The sequence below is a fragment of the Anastrepha obliqua genome, chromosome 3 (genome assembly GCF_027943255.1).
Source record: "Anastrepha obliqua isolate idAnaObli1 chromosome 3, idAnaObli1_1.0, whole genome shotgun sequence".
Classification (NCBI taxonomy): Eukaryota; Metazoa; Arthropoda; class Insecta; order Diptera; family Tephritidae; genus Anastrepha; species Anastrepha obliqua.
In genome coordinates, this window is record NC_072894.1 from 87,027,128 (window position 1) to 87,050,707 (window position 23,580).

Genomic DNA, 23,580 nt, shown 5'->3' on the forward strand with positions numbered 1-23,580 from the left:
TACAAAATTTGATCGAAAAATTTTACAAAATGGCGGCATTGGAGACATTTTTGTAATATGGTTTCTCTTGAAGGAGCTCCGCGGCACGCAGCACAGAGGGTGCAAATTTTAATCTGGAACAAAGAAACATTTTTTTTCTTAATCTAGATAAGAATAACTAGAGAAAAACGTAGGGGATTTAAAAAATATTTATTTTTGTGGAACTAGCAAGCATTTGAAGGAAAAAACTCTATTTTGGACTAAAAAAACGGCACTTAAATAATTATAACAATCGTTTAAATTAATCTATCGAATCTCTTCTCTTAAGAAGGTTATTATACAGACGTAGTGAAAAACCTGATTAAAAATATTTACAATTGTTTGAGTTATGTTGCGTGCCAATTTCAGAAAACGTGTTTTGAGAAAAACGCGTTTAAAGTTTGGAAATTTGGAGAAGTCGTTAGGTAGCAGTCACTAACGCTTGGTTAAAAGCTTAAAATATTTATGAAATAAACTTCGGTAACGCATAAAACTTTTTGTTCTGTATTTTAAAAGGTTCAAAGAATTTTTTAAGCTTATAAAAAAAAAATCAATTTTTTGAAATTTCTACAGTGGTGTTACCCCTTAAGGCACTTCGAATCAACCCACACCACGTGTCGTATTTGTTTCCTTCCAATTTATCAATGTTGTACATCGAGCTCACCATCTTTCACAAATTTATCGAATATTATAGCTTTCAATAGATTAAAATCACTATTTTTCCATAGAAAAGGGCTGGACTCATAATCTGAATAATTGAAATGTTTATAAGCGAGTAAGTGTTTTATTCAAGGCTAATGTGGCATGAGAATATAATAGAAAGTACAGTGATGCATTTATGCGTATTTACGGTTAATGTACTTCCCACAATTAAACATTATTTTTCCATATGAGGCACGCCCCATAAAAACATAATGCAAACCCAAAATTGGGCTTTACCCGAAATTTTCTCAAAACCATAATATGATGGGTACTTTTGGATGCCAGAATCAGCAGGCAAAAATATCTTGGAAGCCAATTCCTCATAAAAAAGTGAATTAAAAAAGCGTTGTGTAATAATTTTTTTTTCCTTAGGAATATTATCCATTATTCCATAAAGTCAGCAAAGCAATAAAATAAATTCATCGAACACTATACTACAATATATTAAAATTTTTTCTCTTCATTCTTTTTTTCCAGAATCTAATATAAAACAAAATTAAGTGTAAAGCTGTAACGTTTAAGTTTATTATCAAATTATGATTAACTTGGCAAATAGACGCATTCATTTGACATATTCATAATTTATGTTTTAAATACAAGCATTTCTTCTTATTGGTTTGATTCTTTAAATTTGGCTTACGAATATTTATGCTGTTGAAAACACTGGCTGTAACTAGAACATAAATTAAACATTTTGGTTCTTCCCCTTAAGTGGTTGACATTAAGATATTCCCTTAAATATTTCTTGTCATGTCTATAACACCTCCAGGTCCGGGTAAGCTGCTAGGAACTCCCATTAAATAACTATCTATTTGTCGTGCTGCCTGTCGTCCTTCGGTAATGGCCCAAACAACCAATGATTGACCTCTGCGGCAATCTAAAATAAAAACAAAGTTTTACTTGTTTAGATTTATTTGAATTTAAAATATCTTTCTCATGTAGATACTTTTTAAATTAATGACATAGTGAAATAAATATGTTAAAATGGGGTTGAACATTTTCAAGATTCTCCATTGTAATATGTACAATATACTATAGATACATATGCACATATACTCAATACATATGTATAGTACATGTGTCGCTGGTAACATACGATTTGCCAATAAAGTAGTTTAACAAAGGGAAAACATAATTTTTGAAATGAATTGATGCTTTATAAATTTATTTTTAATTAATTACTAGTATTAATAAGAAAAAATAAAATATGAATATAATAAGTAAACCTGTTTAAACATTTCTAACACATATCAGCCTATCATTTCAGCGTTTCAAAAAAATTTTTAACAAAAGCAAGTGGGGGAAATATGTATGTTCCACTTTTTTGAAAAAGGCAGTAAAAAAGTTAGTAGTTACAAAAACAAGGAGAATTTTTTCCTGCACGTAAAAATCCTTCCCCAATGAAAGGGGGATAAAGATCCAACGGCTTCATTGGATGGGTCATGTCGTCCTAATGAATACAAACGCTCCGGTTCTCAAAGTAATCAATTCAGTACTAGCTGGTAGTAGCAGTGGAAGAGGAAGGCCTCCTTTGTGTTGAAAAGATCAGATGGAGAAGTGCATGGCTTCACTTGGTGTGTCGAACTTGCGCCGGTTAACACGAGGAAGGAACGACTGGCGCGCTTTGTTAAACGCAACCAAAATCGCTTAAACGGTTATCGCACCAATTAATAAGAAAAAGAAGAATATGTCTAAGGCGATGATGAAGTTCAGTAGCATATGTGATAAGTATCTTGCACACAACTGATAATACAGTTGTGCACGGATAATACAGTCTGTCTGGAAGCCTGAACGGCAAAAATCAAACTTACAGTTCCGTTATAAAAAGATTTAAATACTGCTAAATAGGCGTATCTTTTCGCAATACGCATTGTGCAATTTGTCAATTTTGCGATAAATTTAGAAAGCGTGCGTTTTTTTTTACAAAATGTGTTCCAGGTATGAAAACCGATTTGAAGCAGTGTTCCTATGTACACCTGTGAAGGTTTAAAAATGTCACGTACGTCTGCAACATAGTGTTTGAAGAAGTCAAATACGTTCATAAATAAATGGAAGAAGTGTTATACCGAAGTTAAAAAAATTTCCGACTTTCTTGGACGAGGCTCCAAAATACCTCTCCAAAGCAGGATCAGAAGATCATTGATTTGTTAGTGACAAAGTCAAATTTACCGTGGCGTGAAGCAGTTTTAAGGAAAAGTTTACATTTACAAACAAAAGACCTCAAATTCTGGAGAAAATTGAAACATGATTTGCTTGGACTAAAACAAATTCGGAACGGAATTGGGCAAACGTAATATTCACGGATGAATTTTCTTTTTGAGCGAATAGTTGCCTACGTCGTTCCTGGTATACTGCTGATAATCGACAACATTTAGCATCCAGTTAAGGTTCATGTTTAGGGCTGCTTCTCCGTAAAAGATTCGGCCGTTTTATTTGTGTTTACCGTCAATTGGAATACAGATTTGATGAATTAAATTTACCAAAAGGCGATTACTTCCACAACACGTGCAGAAATTAACACAAAGTATAACGCGAAGATGTGAAACCATTATAGCTAATGATGACATGGTGAAAATATTTTTAGAAGTGTGCCCAAGTTCACACTGTTAACCAGCTCTCAGATGAGAGGGAAGAGATTTGAATAAAAAAGTGCATCAATTCTTTAAATTTAATCCGCAAGAAAATAAATCAATTTGTAATATATGCGACATTTGACTACAAAACATGCGGAAATTTATTAATTATATTATTAAGAATGGAACAATAACGAGGACACCGAAGTGCAGCAATGTGAAAAAAAATAAAAGTGACGTATCACTCAAGTGAAAATTTAATTGTTTCTTCAATATTAAAAATTGTCACCACCGATGGAAAACTATTTCTGTTCCTGGACAGTGAAGGATTTAAATAATGGATCCAATTTATGAATCACTTGGCATGAACCTAATAACGCTTAACGCTTTGTTAGTTATTAAGCTCAACTCGTAATAAATAACAAATATAGGTATATGTATGTATATACATAAAAAAAACAGCAAAATAATTGGAAATAAATTTAAATTGTTCTTTTAAAAAAATGCATTTCTTCTTATCTACAAGGCAAATTAATGTGAAGACCGTTTGCATGGACTTTTTCAGTCGTTTGCTCACTTACTGAGTCTCATTTTGCGAACGTTAATCGTATCTCTCCTTCTGCAATGTTCTTAAAAGAGCGTCACACGAATGTCTGAACTCAATGCGCTCAAGAGAAAACAAAAACAAAAAGAAACGAAGTCTCTTGCTCAGAGCGAGAGCGAGTGTGTGTGCTTTTGTTCGCAAACAGAGAGTAAATAATAAAACGGTCAACATTTATTTGCATGCTATGTTTCTAAGTTATGGCGATCACTCTTCTATGAGACAGCAGCATTGCCAACAACATAGTCAAACGCTCGAATGCGGGCTTTATCGGTACATCACGTTAATGCATATTCCGAGAGTAAACAAGAATAAGCCCCTAAATATATTGTATTTTGAAAGAGTAGCAAAAGCGTCTGTTCGTCATCGATCATGTGCCTACAGCAACCGGGGACTTGCACTAAGTATATCGAGCTTCCAAAGGTCCATATCTGGTTACAAAATTACTGGACTACGACCGTTGGATCGTATAAGATTCACATGAATCCCTGATACACGCTAGCACCAAGGTTGGATGCCGATGACGATGCAAATGCGGATATTGACGGATATCTACCACATCCTTTCATACTCATTGTAATTAAAACACTTAAATTCCTTTTGTTATAAAATAAACTCATCTGTGACACTAGTATAGTATCATAAGAGAAAAGCACCTATAAATATGGGTGCAGGGAAAAGAATCTTGAAGGCAGACGTATCCTTACTTGTACATTCCGAGTTACAAATCATTTTTCGGTTTTAACGAAATATGCTTTTAATTCAAGAGAAAAGCATTTCTTTAATAGTGGCAAAAAAAGACGGGGAGAAGCCAATATAAAAAGTCTTGAATATTTGTAAAAATCCCCATTAATACGCACATATATATATATAAAGTATATATAATTGGCCCATACACCCGTTTTAGGTGGTTGGCCGAGCTCCTCCTCCTATTTCTGGCGTGCATCTTGATTTTGTTCCACAAATTAAGGGACCTACACGCTACGCGCTTCCGAATGATAATAATGCACCAACCTATTCGGCTACGGCAGCCGAAAAACCTCAACTACACATAAATAAATGAGTACATTGTTTGAAATAGTGTTCATCGGAATCTATAACTTTTTGCCATTTCTCGCGAAAACATATAAATCAGAGGTTCAGGTCTAGTGAATATGGCGGTATCCCATATTCGAAAATACATACTAATGCCATCTTTTATAAGTTATACACCCAATAAAACATATGTACATACTCGTTTGTGCAAATAAAACTTACCTCCAGCGGCAAATACTTTGGAGTTTGATGTCCCGAAAAGACCATTGCTGGATTTTATGTTTCCCCGAGCATCAAGGTCAAGGCCAATTTCACACGGTAAAGATTTTTCAGGACCCAAAAATCCCATTGCCAGCAAAACTAAATCCGCAGGGTAATTTTTCTCGCTACCTGGTACTTCAGACATTGACCATTGCCCACTAGATGTTTTATCCCATTTTACTTGAACTGTCTTCAAAGCTTTTATACTGCCCTCTTCTCCTATCAATTCTTTTGTTGTTGTGCAGTACTGGCGAGGATCATTCCCAAACTTCACGCGAACTTCCTCGTGTCCATAGTCAACTCTGTGTATTTAATGAAATCTATAAACGAGTGTTTCAAAATAATAATTATTTGCATACCTGAATACTTTAGGCCATTGTGGCCACGGGTTGTCAATGGCACGATGTTTCGGTGGTTCGGGTAAAATTTCAAAGGTGGTAATACTTTTAGCACCTTGTCGTAAAGCTGTTGCCATACAATCACAGCCGGTATCTCCGCCACCAATTATAATTACATGTTTGTCTTTAGCAGATATAATGTCATTTTTGCTACCAAGTTGTTTTTTTTGCTGGCCTTCAAGAAACTCCATAGCAAAGTGTACCCCGTTTAAATCTCTGTTGTTTAAATTTAAATCTCGTGGGGAGGTTGAACCAGTGGTAAGTAGCAACGCATCGTACCTTAGAAATTAAATTAAATGTAAAATTGCATAAAAAAAATATCTGAAAACGCTTACTCCTCTAGTAACATCGATGCCTTTATATCTTTGCCGACATATGCATTTGTTCGAAACTCTATTCCTTCGTCAGTCATTAGATCAATACGACGTTTGACGACAGCTTTGGATAACTTCATAGTTGGGATGCCATATTGTAGTAAACCACCAGGCCTATCATTTCGTTCAAAAACGGTAACGAAATGGCCCGCTCGATTTAATTGACTTGCAGCTGCTAGACCAGAGGGTCCAGATCCAACAATAGCTACCCGTTTACCAGTGCGTAGCTTTGGTATATCCGGCTTCATCCACCCTTGCGCAAATGCGTGATCAATAATAGCACATTCAATATTCTTGATAGTTACAGATGGTTCCGATATACCTAAAACGCATGCTCCTTCACAAGGTGCTGGACAGACCCTACCAGTAAACTCTGGAAAGTTATTCGTTTGTAAAAGTTGATGTAAAGCTTCTTGCCAATTATTATTAAAAACAAGGTCATTCCACTTAGGAATGATATTTCCCAATGGACAACCATGAGTATTTGACTGACAAAAAGGTACTCCACATTCCATACAACGAGCAGCTTGTGTTTTCAAATGCTTGTGAATATATGGAAAATTATAGACCTCTTCCCAATCTCCTTGTCGTTCACTAGCCTTTCGATATATATTCACCTCTCGCTTATATTTGATGAAACCACGTACCTTATCTAATGGTTGCTGCTCTAAAACCTTGTTTTGCAAATTCTCTTTATTTTGAAGGGCTTCTTCAATATCTCTAATATCTGGTTCATTTGCAGGTGCCTTTAGTCTTTTAATTTCACTAAGATTTTCATTTACTTCGGAAAGAGATGTATTTTCTAGATCTTGTAAAGCCTTTTGGTATTCATATGGGAACACTTTTACAAATTTGGCCTGACTTTCAGTCCAATTCAAGCTCATATCTTTTGCAATTCGAGAATTAGTCTTCTTTATAAAATCATCCAGTAAACTCTTTACTAAAGTTACATCTGAATCAAGTTCCAGTGGAAGCAATTCAACAGTTTCAGGGTTTACTTTTGCCTTAAAAGAGCCATCGATATCATATACATAAGCAATTCCACCAGACATGCCGGCAGCAAAATTACGACCAGTCAAGCCCAAGATAACAACAACACCTCCAGTCATATACTCACATCCATGATCTCCAACGCCCTTAAATTTTTAAAAGTTTATACATGGTTCAGGTGCACAAAAAAACAAAAGCAATACCTCTACCACTGCTGTGGCGCCAGAATTCCTTACGCAAAACCGTTCAGCTGCTATACCTTTAAAGTAAGCAGTGCCCTTGGTTGCACCGTATAAACAAACGTTTCCCACTATTACATTTAAATGAGATTCAAATACTGAATTATCTGGGGGCATAATTACAATACTGCCACCACAGAGACCTTTGCCAACATAATCATTAGCATCTCCTTTTAAAGTGACATTCACGCCACTCGACAAATATGCACAAAAGCTTTGACCAGCTGATCCTTCTAAAAATATGTCTATGCTTTTGCCAAGTGGTAGACCTTCCTCGCCATATTTGCTGTAATTATATAAAACAAAAATAGAAACAATTGATTAGAATTATACAAATGTTGAACCAAAAACAAACATTATTTTTCTGTAAGATTGTAGACATAACAACGTAACATATCCAAAAGAGCACCTCTCATTCCTCTAGCATCCCCCTAGAGTACCCAAATGCCACACAATTTCAAAGCCTGCCTGACACACGAACATATATGGGCGTATAGAAGATTTCCTTTTTTCCTCAACCAAACCTGTGACAAATAAAGAATGACGAGCACGAAAAATTGGTCCGGCTAAAATAATTATAACATAAAATTTGTTTAAGATATCAATAAAATTTTTATTATATTTTCTCCTTTATTAAGCGTTAAACAAAAAAATCATATCAATTCTCTTTGTTATAAACAAAATGGAGCGGTATCTGCACTCTCCGTCAATTCATTTTAAGCTGCTGCTCATATTAAATTTTTTTTTTGTTTTTAGCAATTTTCTTTGCCCAATATTTTTCAATGGGTCGCAATTGTGGACAGTTTGGTGAGTTTTGGTCCTTTTGCACAACACTTACCCCGTGGTTTTCATACAAATCCATGGTAAAACGGCTATAATGACACGATGTAAAATTGGTCCAGAACAGAATTGCGTCCGTATGTTGTTTTATGAATGACAAAAAACGTTTTTGTAAATACTCCTTCATATAAATTTCTCGATTTATAGTGCCCGTTGTAATAAACGTTTTGCTTTGCATACCACACCGACAGATGGCTTGCCAAACCAAATAGTTTTTAGAGAACTTGTCGAACATTTTTAGCTTAAAGGCACGTAGAACTCCTCTCTTCGTTACAGTATAAAACTCAGCGCCCAGGATCTGCTTAAAGTCGGCCTTGACGTATGTTTCATTGTCCTTCACCACACAGCCACATTTATGGATGTCTTGACTGTATAACTTTTCGCACGTGCTTTAGCACTCTTATTTGGTTTACCACTATATGATCGTAAACCTTCACTTTTGCGCACTTTCCTCGAAGTGAATGACAATGTTTTTTTCAAAATAATGGCACCACTTCTTTAGCTTTTGACTGCTACACAAATCCTTTCTTCCTTCCACTTCCAGGCCTTCGTTCCACATAGTTTTATTCAACTTTTTTAACTAATAGGTTACCGCACTTTTTGGACAATCGATGCCTTTTGCTGTACCGTTATGCGACAAATGATCATTTTCTTGTTTTTTTCTCACAATTTTCTCCGCAAGCTCACATTTAACCGAACACATTTTGAAGAATACGTAGAAGTTACGAAAAGTGAAAGCGCCAATTAATAACGACAACAAACACTATAAATATAGTATGTGTACTAATTTTTTATTGACAATTAGTTATACGCAAGTGACGAATAATCACAATCGACTAGTTTTTTTCGTTTTCACTCTTTATAACAAAAAGTTCTGAGATTTTCCATACAATTTTTCAATCCCTTTCGGCAAGAAATGCAAGAATGGACATTCACTGAGGATTTCAGGATTTTTCTAATTAATTACGGCACTTAGATAGTTTTTTGTTACAAAAATTAAATTGGGTGGACGCACCAGTGGCTCTCGTTTTTTTTGTTCTTCCCAAACAGTGTGCAAGCAAATATACTTATTGTTATAAAATTGTTACATTTTATTCAAATAAACCGTCTCACAACAATTCCTTTGAGTTCAGCCACTGTATTGGATTGCTAAATAACAGTCACAATTAATGACAACACAACTTGCTTTATTTAATTGCAACACTCCATAGCTTAACTTCACGTTTACATGTTCACACTTTTAACTTACCACCCTATGCACGTGCACCTCTTCTTATATAAATGTGCGTAATAACTATGGTAATTTCTAGATTTGGCAACTCGTATTTCTGCAACTTTTGTCTCGCCTTGTCCTGTCCTGTCATCTAGTGTCAAGTCGAGTTCATGTCTTTGTTTCCAGTCGGTTCTGGCATTTTCGTGATTTGCTACATTGCTCTCCGTTTAAGTCTGGTCAAATGGCGCCAATCTCTCCAGATTAACTACTTTGATTTTCCCCTGTCTAGTTTTCCACTGCTGTATACGATATACCAATCATTTAATCAGCTTCTATGGACCTTCTCAGAACGCTTGCCGTTTTGGAGAAGCTGTTAAATAATGAATAGAAAGAGAGGATCTCGCATTTTCTGTGTCATTTACCTGCTCTATCCAGATGTAGATTTACTATTTTAGGTAGACAATTTGACAAATGAATTGGAAACTCTTGTTTCTGCGGAAATCAGGGATCTTCTAAGATTTTTTGAAGTTTTAGGAGAGATAGAAGTAGAAAATAGATTTAGAAAAGTTTTAGGAGAGATAGATGCCAGGTGCGGCATCAAAATGGGCTATGAGCCTGTGTGTGCCCCGCAGGACAATCGTTTCAACCTAACCTAATCGAAGGCGTTGATATCTTATTTTCTTAACCATATTTCTGAAACCTGAATTGCATTTACCGTCTATATTCCCCTATAGGTATGATTAGATGACGTCAGAAGAAATAGGTAAACTTACCACGCTATATGATAACTTAATGTTGATCCGAAAGCGCGCTCTTCATTTTTTATACGCATTCTAATTGTTGTATTACACTCAACGCCGTTTAAAACGTTTTGCGCCATTTCAATAAGTTTATTGTCAGAACGTTTCTCCAGCTGGAAGTCCTGAGACACTGAACCTCCCACAATATTTGTACCCGGACGTAGTTCTAAAGCATTTGTCAACAGGAGGGATAAGTCCAAAGAATTTGATTTGTTGCTCCTATTTCTTGATATTTGCAGTAAATCAGTACGCCCAATTAGATCTTGAAATCGACGAATCCCCAAATTTGCCATGATATTACGAATCTGAAATTAAAATACTATTTAATAGACTAGATAATTTTAGTTTTAAATTACACACATCTTTTATTAGATTTCATAAAAATCTAAGCATTATGGATACTTAACTAGAAAAATAAAACTCGCTCATATCTAACGGGTGACCAGATTGGAGGTACGTTTTCCAATAGGGGTTTTTTTGACAGATCAGGCGTGACTACTGTCAAACTAAATACATAATTTGTATTCATGGGCATTTTATTATGGGAAGACTTACACCTCTACAACGTTTACAAATAGTACGATTGGACAAGTACATATTACGAAAATCGACGGTCTGTAAAGTGTTCATCGTGCGCTGAGGCCAACTTATAGTGTACAGAACTGTCTTACCGAACGCACAATTCGGCAAATCATCGGCAAAATTTAAAATAATTTTACATTATTGGATGATACTCGACCAATTAAAAGAGTAAAAGAGAGTTTTGCCGAGGACCCGGAAGAATCGATCCGGCGCGAATCTCAACACCTTGGCCTACCTTATGGTACTACTGCGGCAATTTTACGCAAAGATTGTTTGAAAGCGTATAAAATACAGCTAGTCCAAGATTTTAAGTCGGTCGATCTTCGAAGCGTCATAATTTAAGTCGTAGGGGCGGGCTTTTGAAAAACTCACGAAAAATCCGCATTTTGGGCACGCGAATTTTGTACAGCGATGAAGCCCATTTTTGAGCTTATATTGCTAGCTGTGAAATTTAACAATGGATGCAGGACGAGTTAGTCCAGAAAGGGTCTAAGCGCGTTGGAAAGAAGCCGTGTGGCCGTTTGAAATTTTGTACCAAATTTTATTAGATTAAATAAACTTACGTCTTCTGCCAGCATGAAAAAGAAATTGATCACATGTTCGGGTTTGCCGGTAAATTTCCGACGTAGTACAGGATCTTGTGTTGCGACTCCCACTGGACAAGTATTTAAATGGCATTTCCTCATCATGGTACATCCTGAAATTAAAAAATTATAAGCATATTTTTATTACTATAATATAGGAATAAAGCAAAAGAGTGTTGGCCACTTGTTAAATTTTACTTAACTATAGTTAATGCAAAAATGAGTATTACAAATTGGTATTACACATAAATATTTGTTCCTTTTATCACTAGTTTAAGTTTTAAAAGATCCTTGAATTATTATTTCAATTTTGTTATATAAATATATAAAATAAAAACCACATAAAATTGATTATGTTATTATTATACGAACTGGACCCCACTGGACGTAGGAAAGCGATAGGGGAAGGGACTACTTCGAAAAACAAGAACAACTACATGCAAAATTAGTTGGGTCAATGAAAAATTACCTTATTAGAGGTCATAAGAAGACATGGCTATCTGACTAGCTATTGAATTCCCGAATTTCTATATTACTTTCCTTTCATTATTCTTAAAGAAAACGCACACTTTTTCTGCCAAATTTATTTGAGTATCGTTACTTTAATCTTGTTATCTCACAAAACCGCAACTGAAATTGTGCGAAATTTTGCGCATCGACTCTTCGAATAATCGCCTTTTATTAGTAAAAGGAAATTGCTGCTAATTTTTAGATTCATATACTTTTATAATTTAATGTTTTAGTACAAAGTGTGAACGCAGATTTTTTGTAAAATTAATCACCTTATCGGAAGATTTATGATTTTTGCAAATGCTGTCACACGTCAATCATATTTCACACTTATGAACTAGTCAGCTGCAGTATACAAACAGACATGCAATGGAGCACGTAAAGGTCAAAATAAAGATTTCCACATAATTGTTATTTTTATTTAACAAAAAAGTTATTCAAAAACAAAATTTAATGACTAACTTTGTGCCATCTTGTACATAATTCGGGCGTATATCTTCTGAGGGATGTTTGGCAGAGGTTATACTTTTTTTTGTGTTAAGCTGGAAAATAAAATATAGAATATAGAAAATATAGCAAAAAATCCTATCCTCCTTGGTGGAGCAATGAGCTTTAAAATTAAGGGAAGCCAGACCAAATTTTAAACTCAGCTACTCAACAGGTAACAGGCAATTGTACAGAGAGAGTCGGAGACAGTACAAGAAGGCAACTAGGCCGCCAAGAAAAAGAGCTGGAGAGATTTTTGTTCTTCTATCGAATCTACCAGAGATTTTGCGAGGCTCAGCCGTATTTTGCACAAAGATCATTCAATGGCTTCTTGGGTAAAGATACCAAATGGCACTTGGACTTCTACGGCGGAAGAAGCTCTAGAACTTCTTTAAAACACTCAGTTTTCGGGGTGTAGCGCTTACGATAGCGATGTTGGAAGAATCCGGCGGCCGCTATGACCCACAGCATCTTACCGATGTAATAGTCACAAATCATTTTTACCTTTCAAATATCCAGGCCCTGACGGGATCTTTCCTAAGATGTTACAAGAGACTCTTGATAGTATTCCACCATGGCTAATGGAAATTATCAAAGCGTATCTAAATCTAGGTTATATTCCAAATAGCTGGAAACTTGTTAGAGTCGTCTTCGCACCATGATAGGTAGAAGGGGACATGAATCAGCGAAGGACTTTAGGCCAAATAGTCTTAGACATACAGATTAGAAGCTCGCTGGGGAACTCTGGTATATCCATTGCACAACACGCTTACCTCAAAGGCAAATATACGGAGACAGCGTTTTACGAGGTAATCCGAATAGAGGGGTCTCTAGTAAATGAACAGTGCCATGGCAGCTTTTATAGATATAGAAGGCGCATTTAATAACGTTAGCACTCATGCTATCCAACGGGCGTTAATAGACTTAGGGGTGGAAAATTGTATAAGCAATTGGATCATCTCTATGGTAGAAACCACGATCATTAGAGCTAATATGAGTAATATCAACATAACTAAGAGGGTCCATAGGAGTACTTCCAGTGGTTGAGCACGCTAATGATGTGGTCCTAATAATATCAGGACTGTGACCCAATACGATCAGTGGGATCATTCAAAGGGCTAAACTCTTGGGCCACAAGCTGTGGCCTAAGTTTATATGCGCGTAAAACAGAACTTATGCTATTTATCAGCAGATGTAAGGTAACAAATGTTTACCCTACCAAATATTAACGGACAAACTCTCTCACTTTCAATCACTGCAAAGTACTTAGGGGCAATTCTGGTCTCCAAATTTAGCTGGAAATGAAGCATTGAAGAACGGGTAAAGAAAACAGATATCGCTTTATATGCCTATAAACGTATGCTAGGAAGAAAATGGGGTCTTCAACTGAAGTATACATTATGGTTTTATAAGGCGGTTATACAACCAATTTTATCGTATGGCTCGGTGGTTTGGTGGAAAGCTCTAGAGAGATTACTTGGCAGAATACAAAGATCAGCCTGTGCAATAACGGTTAGTGCAATCAGATCATGTCCTAGGGAGGCTCTTAAAGCACTGACACACGTTATTCCGGTAGATCTACATATCAAGAAGTTGACAAACATGGGAGCATTTAGGTTAAATTAAGTGGGTTGTTGAAGGGAAAAACCTTATGGTCATGCCAGTCAATAATTGCGACAAACTCAGTATACTTCGAAGAGGACTGATTATATCATCCCGACGGTAACATTCAACAGGAATTATGTCACCCTCTTCCATCTCAAGAGGAATGGAGTAAGGGATTCTGACTAAACAACTTCGACTCTAAAGTCTATACAGATCGATCTAAAATGGAATGTGGTGTTGGAGCAGGTATATATTCTCATAGAAAAAATATGTACGTCTTCCTAATGCCTGCAGTATCTTCCAGGCGGAAGTACTGGCAATTTAGATAGCCAAGCTGTAATCCAGGCACTGAATTCAGCTACAACAACCTCTAAACTGGTGGAACAAACTACCTCCGAAGCGCGGATTGTAGAAATAGAGACTAGACGACATGCAAAATTAGCAGAACGCTATGGCCCATCTACAACCTCAAACAAACGTGGTCGTTGATAAGCGTGAAACGACGGGATGCATGGAGACTCGCGGTTGTTGTTGTTGTTGTAGCAGTATAAACATTCCCCATACTTACATACGGGGAATGCTGCTGGAGTGACAGTCCTTAGCCGGATATAAATCCGGGTCGTTTCTGTAATGTAGAACCGACTGTCGTGGAAACGTGGAGACTGACGGTAGTCATAACTGCTTTTAGTCTTTCGGAGAACAAGCAGCCAAAATGGGCATCCCTCACAACACACAATGTCACAGTTGTAAACAACCGGAATGTGAATGCCCTGCCCTATGGTAGCATAGAATGTCAACGCTGGGCAAACCGCTATTCGTGAATCTCGAACAATTGTCTGCCTTAGATGTCAACAACCTAATAAAGTTCCGGAACCGCACAGACTGAATAAAGTCATGCTGTAAATAACCGTAAACAAGTTGGTAACGAGGATGTGGCAACAAAATGGTGCGGAAACCCTAGTTGGATTCTGGATGAATCACCACATAAACCAACCAACAACAAATTTACGAGTGACGAGTATTGAGCAAAAGTCTCGAAGTTTTATATATACAAATATTGCTGGTGTTTCAGGGTAAAAACTGTTCGACGAAATAGCAAACTGAAGAACTTCGTATCATCCAATAGGACCAGATTTTTGGTCAAAACCAGGACTCGCCAAAGTAAAAATACCTACTTTTGAGAAAAACTTCCTTCTTATATATGTATGTATATACAAGTATATATAACGAATATGTTCATACGCTCTTACTAATGCATCACAATATAATTTTGCTAGCATAATGCGGTAGCATGAATAAATTAATTCCTTTGTCACGACTACAAGATTAGTGGAAATGATCAGGTGAATCAAGGATGTTAAGAACTAAATTTATTTGCCAAGCTGCCGCCCATTCCAATCGATCCAAATATACTGATATATGTAATTTGTAATTCTTTAAGGTTGTATTCTTTTGCATCCGACCAACAAAAGAATACTAGGCCATTTAGCGAGTTACGTGGAAAGCAACAATGAAAAATAACCTTACTGACCAGAAAATAATATTCTGTACTAGAAAATACTTAGGAAATCCCAGCTAAACACCAAAATGCTGGAAACAAAAAGAACTAAAAACAATGGAGCTACTGAGAACAGTTGCATTTCATAGCTTTTTAATACCACATGCCTCTAAACATTTTTGATATACTTATAGATATTTACATATCAAGCCGTACTTACCCATGACAATTAAAGGAGCTGTACTGAAACCAAATTCATCAGCACCAAGTAATGCGGCCACAACAACATCGAAACCGGTACGTAATTGCCCATCAGCTTGAAGTATTACCCTGAAATAGAATAGAGAATTTAAAAATTATATTAATCGCTAGATTCCGAATTTAAAAACTATTTGCTTAAAGTATCTATGAATAATTTCCTTTCGACATTGAGTTTAAAATTTATTGCCTACACTGGAAATTTCAATATCTTCTACAAATGGCAATACATAGTATTATATATATGTAAGTATGTATATGTATGTATATACTTGTAAGTATATTAGCGGGTGCCTGGCGCGTTGCTGTCATAGAAAAGTAATTGTGGAAATATTTAAAACGAATTTTGATAATGGAGTTAGTAAGGAAGTGCGGACGATAGCGCAAAAGAAATCAATTCTTCAGATTTTAGAACTAGTTCCTACGTGAAAAATCATGTGGAAAACATATATATGATCTCTAGCTGCCAAATCGAACTGGGTTTATTTATTTATTAGAATTAATATATAATAAATATGTTATTAGGTACTTTATTATTCAAGTGCTTCATGAAGGGCAATATTTCTTGTTTTTCCGTCTCCAGCAAAAACAAATACATTATTTGGTTGTCCGAACGGCAGTCGTTTGAAATCAAATGGCTTATCGATGAGAATAACAGGAATATCAGCATATTTTCTCCTTTCCTATTTTCCATTAAGAATGGCTGCCTCGTATTACAATCGGGGTCATTTGAATAATGTTCAGCTAGGTAATAATTTGCACGTCGACCTTGAGTGATCATTTATGGGGTGGCAATCCAAGAAGATCCAACGAATTTAAAAGCTCGATAGGATAATTTATATCTTCGTCTGCCTTCATGACGTTACCAGATGATTTGTAGAAAATATAATCGCCTTCACTTCGTTCTTTTATTACGTAGTCGATTGGTTTAACGTCAGTGTTGCTGTCATTTATGACTTTTGCAGTTGGTGGTAATTTGTCGAATAACTTTTAGAATGAGTTGTTCAATGGATGACTCAAAGACACAGAATCTCAGATGAAACCCAATAAAAAAATAATTTCCCGACTGCGGAATTTGCGTTGTTCCTGTCATTCGAACTAGTCTCCGAACTAAGTTCCGCTGTTATGTTTTCCGCCGCTGCGACTCAATCGCAAACTAACGCACAGTGGGCTGCTGTGGTTAATACAAAACCCAAAAAGCAAAACAAAAATGTCAAACTGTTGCGATTGGCATGAACAGTAGTTAATGAACTGGAATTAGTTGCTGCGAAAAAATGTATACACCTCTCTTCATTCAAAACTTCAATCACCGAAGACAATAATATCTCCAATACTGCAAAAAATTCCAACATGGATCAAAATCAGATTGCCTGTTTCAAACATGCTAAAAAGAAAAGGATTAACGGATTCCCGCCTGCACCAAAATGAAGAAAGAGTTTTTTTTATAATAGCGGTCGCCCCTGGGCAGGCAATGGCAAACTTCGGAATATATTTCTGCCATAAAAAAGCTCCTCATAAAAAATATCTGCTGTTCGGAGTCGGCTTAAACCAGTAGATCCCTCCTCTTGTAGAACAACATCAGGACGCACGCACCCAAAAGGGGTGAACACGCCTATTATATATACATATATACAAACTTGATATGCCTAATATTCTTTGTTGCCTTCCACTACATTTTGGGTTTATATTTTCAGCTACATATCGAGCGCAACTAATGCTTGGAATAAATTTGCTTAGCGCTATATATAGATATGTAACTATCTACAAAAAACATTTTCTTAGTATCAGCCATAATAACTTAGTATCAGCCATAATAACTTAGTATCCGCCGTACACTAATTTAATGAAATTTTACAATTGTTTGCTTCATCAATGGATTCAGTTACGATTAAGTTGATCGTATGAGAAAAGCAAGAAATAAGAATAATCGTTTTCGATTGACCTTTATTAAAAGCTTTAAAACCTAAAACAAATTTGAAAATTTAGTGATCCCATTCCATGGCAGTTTCAAATCTGGGTTGGGGAAACAGATGTAGTAGTCTTGCATTTCAAATCAAATCATTTTAGAAACCAGAGCAGAATTGCAAAAAAATTGGATAAACTTCATAGGGATAGCTACTCACTAAGATTAGAGCCGCGAAAGTTGAACAGCGAGTTATATATCCAACGAGAGAAGAAAGGTATGTGCGTTATTTTTAATTTGTTCGACAATCGGATATATCAAAATTGCTTTCAGAAAATGTCTAAAATTTTCCCATTATATAAACAAATCGGTCAAATCATAAGTGCTTTAAGTTTACCTTGAACGTAGATTGTTTAAAACAAGAACTTGATGTGTTTCAGCTACACCTAATTCCCATGGAAGGCCAGCATGCTTAATACCAGTCCACGAGCTCGCTCCAGTACCTCCATCGTGACCAGAAATAACAATGTGCTCGGCTTTCCCCTTTAGAAAATATTGAAAAAGTTATAAAATAAGTACTTGATTTAAAAATAAAAAGAACCTTAGCAACGCCAGATGCAACAACTCCAACACCAACTTCAGAAACCAACTTGACACTGATCCTTGCATTGGGATTTGAACATTTTAAGTCATAGATAAGCTCCGCCAAATCCTCAATGGAATAAATATCGTGATGTGGTGGAGGTGAAATAAGACCAACACCTGGTACAGAGTGTCGAGTTTTCGCAATTTCTTTGGTAACTTTATAACCAGGAAGTTCTCCTCCTTCTCCAGGTTTAGCCCCCTGAGCCATTTTGATTTGAAGGTCATCAGCATTGGCAAGATAGGCAGCTGTTACCCCAAAACGTCCTGATGCAATTTGTTTTATAGCGGATCTCCTACTATTATATGAATCTTTTTCTGAAATAGTAGCATAAATAGAGATATGTTAATTTTATTCTATCTACAAGTTAGTTACAATAGGCATTATATTGAAGTAAAATGCAAAATGTACCTTTAATCATGTATTACAAAAATATGCTACTTTCCCCAGCCACCCCGATATTAACACAAGATATAAATAGTTAATAATCACTCAAGCTGATTTTAAAGTTATTGATGAAATTTTTAATTCATTTGGATGAACTGCAACACTTTGAGCATACTAGTATTTTCCATAGTCTTTATATGTGGAAATCTATATACTTATACATTGTTCTGCATTTTTACCACAGCTGTTTATACTTAGTTTTGCCATAAATTCTGTGACAAATTTTACAATGCATACGGCGAGAACAAAATCGCAGAAAAAAGTTTCATTATTTTATCTTTTATTCGTATGCATTTTCTACTCTCTGAAGTAACAAACAGAGAAAGAAGTTGTCGTCTTCGTGTTGTTCAAATCAGTGCAGCCATAAAAGCCGTTCGAAAAAGAAATCGCAGAAATCTCCTTAAAAACCAGAAAATGATGTCCAGGGAAATTAATGTATCGACCAGATCCATGTCAACACTGATTAGAGATGATCTCCATATAAAAGCCTTTCATCGCTCAATTGGTCATCTTTTGACAACGCGCTTGAAGAAAATTACTCGACAGATGCAAGCAGCTTCTTCGGTGGCACATGATCAACGGCCATGAAAATAATATTCCCACAGATGAGAAAATTTTCACTGTTGATGAAGTTTTTAATACGTAAAACGACAAAATATATGCTAAAACTTCTAAAGACGCAAAAAATGTTGTTCCAAGGGCTCAGCGTGGACACGATCCAGTTTCCGTAAAGGTTTGGTAGAGGTTAAGACCGGGGCAAAAGTGTACCAGGAAGATGTCTTAGAAGGCGTGGTGAAGCAGTTGAGCAGTTCTCTCTCCAATCCATATCGTTGGAGCTCCCTGCAAAATTCAGCTCCGGCCTATAAGGCAAAAACCACCCAGCAGTGCCTAACAAACAATATTCCTGGGTTCATAGCCATTCAAACCGTACGTGCTGCAATAGCGGAATGGCCGCCTAATCGTTTAAAGGCTTGTGTAAAAGCAAATGGTGACCGTTTCGAATGAAAATTAAACATTTGTTTTATACTCGTTTTTACACGATTAAATAAAATTAACTTCATTGTAAAAAGTATTATAATTTCATATCTATAACGGACTTAACTTGCAACAGAACTTACGGCAGGACTAAAAATGCATAGTATGTATTTAGGTGTCCTAATACGAGGTGTGCTCAAAAGATAAGGCGAATTTTTTAAATTTCGCGCGCTACGTGCGAGAGGGAAATGAAAAAGTGGATGAGCTTGCTAAAGCAAGCACTCGCTTGCCTAGGAAGAGTACGTCGTCACTCTCAGCTTTGAAGACTGAACTAGACGAGGATCTAACTCTGGAAGCACAGTCTATATGGGAAGTGTCAACCTTGCACACGATTGCCAAAATAATGCTGCGAACTTGCAACATGAAAACAACCAACTTTATTTTACCACTCCCAAAGAAGGAATGTAAAATATTGGTTGGAGTATATCACGGTCTTAAAATGAAAGTCGAATGTACGTAGCCTGCGAAATTTGAAAATTCGCCTTATTTTTCGAACACACCTCGTACATATGCATATCAATTTTGTCAACTAACTTCTAACAAACTGATAATCCCATCAGGCCAATTTGTCTTACGTCATTTGCATTAAAAATTATAGAAAAGATAGTAGACAACTACATCAGGATCATGATCCTAGCAGATGAACTACTGCATTTAGGCGTGGCTATCAACAGAGACAGCTACATATGTATCAACCAACCAATGCGCTTCGAGACAGTATAGAAAAGAAAGATGCTGCAATATGTGCCTTCCTGGATATTGAAAGTGCCTTTGATAACACCTCACATGAAGCCATAAATAGGGATCTAGTTGGGAGATGTATTAATAATAATGAATCAATCAGATTCTGTCTAAAACATCACTTTAGCATTGAAATAAATAAACGCACAATACGTCAAATGGGCAATGCCAACGTTATAGTTCCACGAATGAAATAGCAAGATATCTGAACCTTGAAAAGGTAATTGAGGACACAACTGATCTCGGTAAGGAAAATTTAGTACTTCGAAATGTTTGAAAAGTCCAATGCGCCAATTTTATCTGCCCCTTGTGGGCTCCAACAAACAGATTTCCAAAAAAACAAAACAAATGGTGGGTTAACTTCATAACCTGGCAAAGGACATGGTTTTACCAATTTAGTTCATTCGTATCCTTAGGTCAATCTGTTTTGTTTTTAATGTATGGTGCGGTTATATCCATTCATTCATTGCTATTGCGTTAGTTTAATGTAATAATACGTTTCCATCAAAGCCAAACCCTAGGTTTGCAGGTTTTGGGTTTGAGAGAATTGTCAATTATTTCCACCGCATATTTGATGTAAATTGTGTTTAAACTTCGATAGTATATATATATATATATACTATATATATATACTATATATCCCTATATATATATATATATACTATATATCCCTAAACTATCGATTTTTACATCAAACATGCGGTGGAAATAGTTGACAATTCTCTCAAATATATATCAATCGATATCAATAACAAAAGGGAAAAATCAGCGGCAACAAACCCAAAGCAAGCTGCGATGGTAACATTAAATGTATAAAAGACCTTGCAATTTTCTCTTTTACGTACGTTTTTCATTTTCTGAACAAAAACCTTAAAATAATTTCCAAAGCAACGACAACATATGATTTAACTCTTTCAATCAAGCACTATACTGTGACTGTAAGCTCCGATTATCGTCGCATCCGAATATCGTCCCAAAAGCCAACACCCACCAAAAGAGTCGTTACAATATGCGGCGACAATGGGATCGCTTTTAAAATTATTGTGAGAAACTACGAATTGTTCGCCTATCTAACACGACAAGAATCGGCTCAGATTGTGCTATTTGCGCCGGTAGTGGGATCTTAGTTTAAGAGACAACCTGGATTTCGGATCGATTGTGACATTTTTGGCAAATTGACAATTTTAGTTCATTGCATTATAGTCATAAGTTTGGGAAGAAAACGGTTCTGGATCAATTTTATTTGGATTAGTGAAATACCTGATTTAGTCACTTAGACTTTAAGATTAGCGTAAAAAGTCAAATATGTGCATTTTTGGCCATATATGGCTATATCTCAATAACTAGCCATGGGCTATAAGCCAAACAAAAACTTAGACTAAAGGCTTCGATAAATTGTATATGATGGCAGGACACAGTAGCTCTTTAAGTTTTTAAGGCGTAGTTAGAACTTGACAAGGTGTGAAAACCGTTTGTTTTTAATTTTATTATTATTATTATTTTTTGTTTGGTAATCTGTTATTGAAACATATTACTAATACATACAATAAGCCAAGAAAACGGAGTCGCGGTGTAAAGGTTATTCCGAAGCTTTAAGAACCTTTACGAGTTCCATTCAACGAGACACACAAAGAGATTTTTATGCCGACTCCGAACGGCATATATTTTTAATGAGGAGCTTTTTCATGGCAGAAATACACTCAGAAGTTTGCCATTAACTGTCGAGGGGCGACCGGTATTAGAAAAAACTTTCTATTTTTTATGGCCACGCACGGAGATTCGAACTTAAGCTCTCCCAAATCGTAGTCACGCACCAACCCATTCGGCTAAGGCAGCCGCCGAAATATATATAAATACTAGCAAACCCCGCCCGCTTCGCTGGGCACACTAAAATAGAATAGATATGGTTTAGAACAGAAAAGATATGGTTTTCATATTATTTATTTCTTTATTCTTTATTCCAGCGCTTTGGCATACACAATATTTTTTGTTTTTCTATTTGTTTTTGAGTAAATATATAATGCTGTTGGCTTCCCAACACGTGAACAGCCAACGTATAGTTGACCATGGGTGAATACTGGTTCTTCTAAATTCATCCCGCATATTTCTAAAGTTCGCCCTTGTGATTTATTGATAGTTATTGCAAATGTTAAGCGAATGGGTAGTTGCAAACGCTTGAATTCAAATGGCAATTCAGGTGGAATCATTGGAATTCTCGGTATTAGAACGTCTTCATTTGATGCCCATATTGTACATACACAACCAAAGGTTACCCGGGTCCACATTTTGACCTATATCTCGAGATCCCAGTCACGGAGCGGCATGAAAAATACTCAGAACTAAAGCATTCACCAACAGCTTCCATTTGATACCCATATTGTACATACACATTCTAGGCTCCACGTTTTGGTCTCTATCTCGAGACCCTAGTCACGGAGCGGCATGAAAAATACTCTGAACTAAAGCATTCACCAACAGCTTCCATCTGATATCCATATTGTACATACACATTCTAGGCTCCACGTTTTGGTCTCTATCTCGAGACCCTAGTCACGGAGCGGCATGAAAAATACTCTGAACTAAAGCATTCATCAACATCTTCCATTTGATACCCATATTGTACATACACATTCTAGGCTCCACGTTTTGGTCTCTATCTCGACACCCTAGTCACGGAGCGGCATGAAAAATACTCTGAACTAAAGCATTCACCAACAGCTTCCATCTGATATCCATATTGTACAAACACATTCTAGGCTCCACGTTTTGGTCTCTATCTCGAGACCCTAGTCACGGAGCGGCATGAAAACTACTCTGAACTAAAGCATTCATCAACAGCTTCCATTTGATACCCATATTGTACATACACATTCTAGGCTCCACGTTTTGGTCTCTATCTCGAGACCCTAGTCACGGAGCGGCGTGAAAAATACTCTGAACTAAAGCATTCACCAACAGCTTCCATTTGATACCCATATTGTACATACACATTCTAGGCTCCACGTTTTGGTCTCTATCTCGAGACCCTAGACATTTTCCAGGAGACCAAATTGTGAATCTAAACCATTCTCGAATCCCATTGAACACACACAAAAAATTTCATCAAAATCGGTTCAGTCGTTTAGGAGGAGTTCAGTGACAAACACACGAACATAAGAAATATATATATAAAGATAATATATATATATATTGTATATTTAGACATATATTTGCAAATTCAAAAACTGATATTCCGAAATTATAG

General features: G+C 36.2%; 1 protein-coding gene across 2 annotated transcripts in view; it reads right to left on the reverse strand.

Moving 5' to 3' along the window:
* Positions 1-1,221: 1,221 nt before the first annotated feature.
* LOC129242928 (uncharacterized) overlaps positions 1,222-23,580 on the reverse strand; it is a 53,869-nt gene continuing 31,510 nt past the window's right edge. For both annotated transcript variants that reach the window (XM_054879863.1, XM_054879864.1), the window contains exons 7-16: positions 18,072-18,430; positions 17,868-18,013; positions 15,530-15,639; positions 11,190-11,323; positions 10,018-10,349; positions 7,156-7,477; positions 5,924-7,098; positions 5,550-5,867; positions 5,152-5,492; positions 1,222-1,597 (exon numbers count right to left, since the gene is read on the reverse strand). In XM_054879863.1, coding sequence (XP_054735838.1) covers positions 1,455-1,597; positions 5,152-5,492; positions 5,550-5,867; positions 5,924-7,098; positions 7,156-7,477; positions 10,018-10,349; positions 11,190-11,323; positions 15,530-15,639; positions 17,868-18,013; positions 18,072-18,430 — 3,380 coding nt within the window. In that variant the 3' untranslated portion in view covers positions 1,222-1,454. The remainder of the gene's footprint in view (positions 1,598-5,151; positions 5,493-5,549; positions 5,868-5,923; positions 7,099-7,155; positions 7,478-10,017; positions 10,350-11,189; positions 11,324-15,529; positions 15,640-17,867; positions 18,014-18,071; positions 18,431-23,580) is intronic.